At 42.3% G+C, this 3,675-nt stretch overlaps 1 protein-coding gene across 1 annotated transcript in view; it reads left to right on the top strand.

Annotated features, from left to right (window-relative positions):
• The window catches only part of arap3 (ArfGAP with RhoGAP domain, ankyrin repeat and PH domain 3), a 56,401-nt gene that overhangs the window by 47,200 nt on the left and 5,526 nt on the right, over nt 1-3,675 (top strand). The window contains 6 exon segments of the mRNA XM_070444166.1: nt 431-608; nt 795-931; nt 1,081-1,159; nt 1,162-1,198; nt 1,572-1,635; nt 1,833-1,976. Of these exon segments, the coding sequence (XP_070300267.1) occupies nt 431-608; nt 795-931; nt 1,081-1,159; nt 1,162-1,198; nt 1,572-1,635; nt 1,833-1,976 (639 nt within the window).

Below are 3,675 nucleotides of genomic sequence, written 5' to 3'. Positions count from 1 at the left end.
TGTGTTCTGGTTTCCTGGAGCTATCTCTTTATGGTCTCTGTTTTCTGTAGATCTCTCTCTTTTGAGCATGATAGTACTGTATCTGACTGGGTGATGAGCATGATAGTACTGTATCTGACTGGGTGATGAGCATGATATTACTGTATCTGACTGGGTGATGAGCATGATAGTACTGTATCTGACTGGGTGATGAGCATGATATTACTGTATCTGACTGGGTGATGAGCATGATATTACTGTATCTGACTGGGTGATGAGCATGATATTACTGTATCTGACATAGAAATTCTAAAAACATCTCAAAATAGTATTTAGTTCTAATAACTAAACGACCGCTGTAAAAAATAAAGTGAAACTATACAGTATCATGTCCTGGAATGTCCTTCTGTGAAATACAAGAGGACTGTGAGAAAGTCTTCATGTTTCAAAGAGAAGAATAGTTGTTTATATAATGTTCAAATGTTGTCCATCTTCCACAGAGCGCCCCCTACACCCCAAAGAGAAGGTGCTGGAGCAGGCGCTACAGTGGTGTAAAATGGCTGATCCTAGTTCAGCTTACCTGGTGGTGAAGAGAGTTCCCAGAGGAGAGGGCATCAACATCCTCACTGGTAAATGCTGCACAGCCCAGAGAAAGAATAAACTATTGAACTATATTTATCGAAACAATCAAATTATTATTTTTTGATCGTCGATTTGTAATCAGTCCAATTTCTTGTTGCTCTTACGTTCATACGTGACATATTATTTTATTTGTAGACTGTCATTGTTATACACAGTATGATTTTTATTCACAGCCTACAAGAGTGAGATAATGAAGATGGGAGTTCTGAAGTGTCGTGAAGATCCTCCCAAACTCCTCCACGGAAAAGTCTTTCAGGAACACACCTTTCAGATCAAAGACCACAAGCTGCTCCTGCTGAAGGACAAAAAGGTATTTCTGCTCTCACGTCGCGGTCACATCTTGGTCATCGGCACTAATTTGGACCCGATGTAGTTATCGCAGGTGGAGCTGTGATTTGTCCGTTTATTTGTCTTGCCCTATACATATTTTCTTACTGGTCACTATGTCTGTCATTTCAGAGCGTCAAGCCTGAAAAGGAATGGCCTCTGAAGTCTATGAAGATCTACATGGGAATTCGAAAGAAGCTGAAACCCCCAACTGATGGGGCTTTACTCTCATGATGGAGAAACAGCAACTGTAAGTGTTTTTAAACTCTTGTCTGGCAACGAAAGGAAATACCACTGTCTTGCTACACATTATTTGGGTCATTGCACAGGATGTCTGGAAATCTTGAATCCAACTCCTATTGGATAAGATTGAAAGGTGTTCCTGTAGGAGATACACAATGTTTTCTCAACTATTTGAAATTCCTCTTAGCTTTCCTCATTTACTGTCGTGAATGATTTTGCATGACATCAGATGTTATGAAATTATGTAAGTGAACTACATTGTTTAAGGGAGGGAGGGTGGAATGTCTCGTTTTAGATCTGCCTCTCTCCTCCCCTTTAAATGAGATCTCCCTCCCCTTTTTAAGAGCTAATCGCTGCTTTTGTGTTTTTGTGTCTCCCAGGTACCTTTGTTGCTTTTGTGAGTCCGACCTATGGGATTGGGTCACCAATTTCCTCAAAGCACAGGTATGTTGTGGAGCCTAGTTCCCCTCCCCAAGTGTATGGCTTGTGTTGCATCACTTTTACATTATTTAGAGTTTGCTTTCCCCCATATTTTTGGGGGTATATCACCTACGCTTTAGATTTGTACTTTTGTCTGTTTTAATTTTATCCATTTGATTCCGTTTTGATTCATTTCTATTCACTTGATTTGCTTCTAACAGAATGATGACCCCCGACCTCCGGTGTTGAGGCGTCACTCCTCCTCAGACATCTCCAAACAGAAGTTTGGGACCATGCCTCTAATACCAATCAGAGGGGACGGACACGAGAGCAACTCTACCATGCTGTCGGCCAATCAGACTCTGGTACGTTCCAACTCTACCATGCTGTCAGCCAATCAGACTCTGGTATGGTTCTGCAGGAGACAACCATCCACACCCTCTACTTACCCTATACTTTTAAGCCTGTCACACGCTTCCCAGTTGAAATAGTTTGCACATATATTATGATGATATTTTTGGGGGTTGTGGGTAAAAAAATCTTTAATATTTTTGTTAGTTTTGGTGTGGCAGTTTTTTCGGGTGTTCATTACGCACACAAAAAAATTATTGAGGTGAGTTGAACTTCGGTAGCCGAAAAGTCGACGCCCCTTTGTCTGTGATTGATCAACAGTACTACTCCTAGTAGGAGCGGGAACTATGGATGGGATTCTTTAATGACCTGTTTGTTGTCATCCAATGAGAAACAACTAGTTTTCAAGGCACATTTCTTCACATGAGAAATACTGCAGATGTAAAATTAGTAAAAACTATGTTGAGTAAGTGTATAATGGCTATGTTTTTGCTATGGCATCTCAAGAGGGACAAACAGTAATATTGCCGCTTTTCCCCTCTTTTTTCAAGCGAAGGTTTTTTAAGGGAGTTTTCAAGGTACAGACGTTCACTTCGCCTAGCCAAGTTCTGCTAGGAGCAAACCCAACGTAGTCTGGGGAGACTTTAGATAACCAAACCTAGTCTGGGGAGTCTTTAGCTAACCAAAACTAGTCTGGGGAGACTTATAGCTAACCAAAACCTAGTGTGGGGAGTCTTTAGATAACCTAAGTTGGGGAGACTTTAGCTAACCAAACCTAAGTCTGGGGAGAACTTAGCTAAACCAAACCTAATCTGGGGAGATCTTTAGATAAACCAAAACCTAGTCTGGGAGAGACTTTAGCTAACCAAACTTAGTCTGGGGAGAACTACTTAGCTAACCAAACCTAGTCTGGGGAAGTACCCTTTAGCTAAACAGAACCCTAAGTCTGGGGAGACGACCTTTAGCTAAACCGACAAACTATCTGGGGAGTCTTTAGCTAAACCGAACCCTAGTCTGGAGGAGACTTTTTAAAGCTAACCGAACCTAAGTCTTGGGGAGACTTTAGCTAACCGAAAACCTAGTCTGGGAAGCAGAGTATCAAGGCGGGTCCGAACAGCATGGCTTTAGCTAACCGAACCTAGTCTGGGGAGAAACTTTAGCTAACGCAACTTAGTCTGGGGAAGACTTTAGCTAAACCGAGATACCTAGTCTGGGGGACTTTAGTAACCGAATACCCTAGTCGGAGAGGGTTCGAACACCTAGTCTGGGGAAGACTTTAGAGCTTAACCGACCTATCTGGGAGAACTTTACTAAACCGAACCTAGTCTGGGGAGTTTTAGCTAAAACCAAACTAGTCTGGGGAGACTTTAGCATAACCGAACCTAGTTGGGGAGAATGTTGCTAAACGAACCTCAGTCTGGGGAGACTTTAGCTAACCGACACCTAGTTGGGGAGACCTTTTAGGCTAACCGAAACTAGTCTGTGGGAGACTTTAGCTAACCCGAGACCTAGCCTGGGGAGACTTTTAGCATACCAGCTTAGGTCTGGGGAGACTTTAGCTCGTAAACGAACCTAAGTCGGGGAGAGACTTTAAGCGCCTAAACCGAAACCTAGTCTGGGGAGAAACTTTTGACAACCCGAGATCAGTACCGACTATTTAGTTGATGTTTTAACTTTGGAAAAGATTCCATTTAGGTCTGTTGTGTAAATTCA

This window comes from Salvelinus sp. IW2-2015, linkage group LG6.2, assembly GCF_002910315.2.
Source record: "Salvelinus sp. IW2-2015 linkage group LG6.2, ASM291031v2, whole genome shotgun sequence".
Lineage (NCBI taxonomy): Eukaryota > Metazoa > Chordata > Actinopteri > Salmoniformes > Salmonidae > Salvelinus > Salvelinus sp. IW2-2015.
Note: the sequence above shows the minus strand (reverse complement) of the source record. Positions and strands in the feature narration are given on the sequence as shown.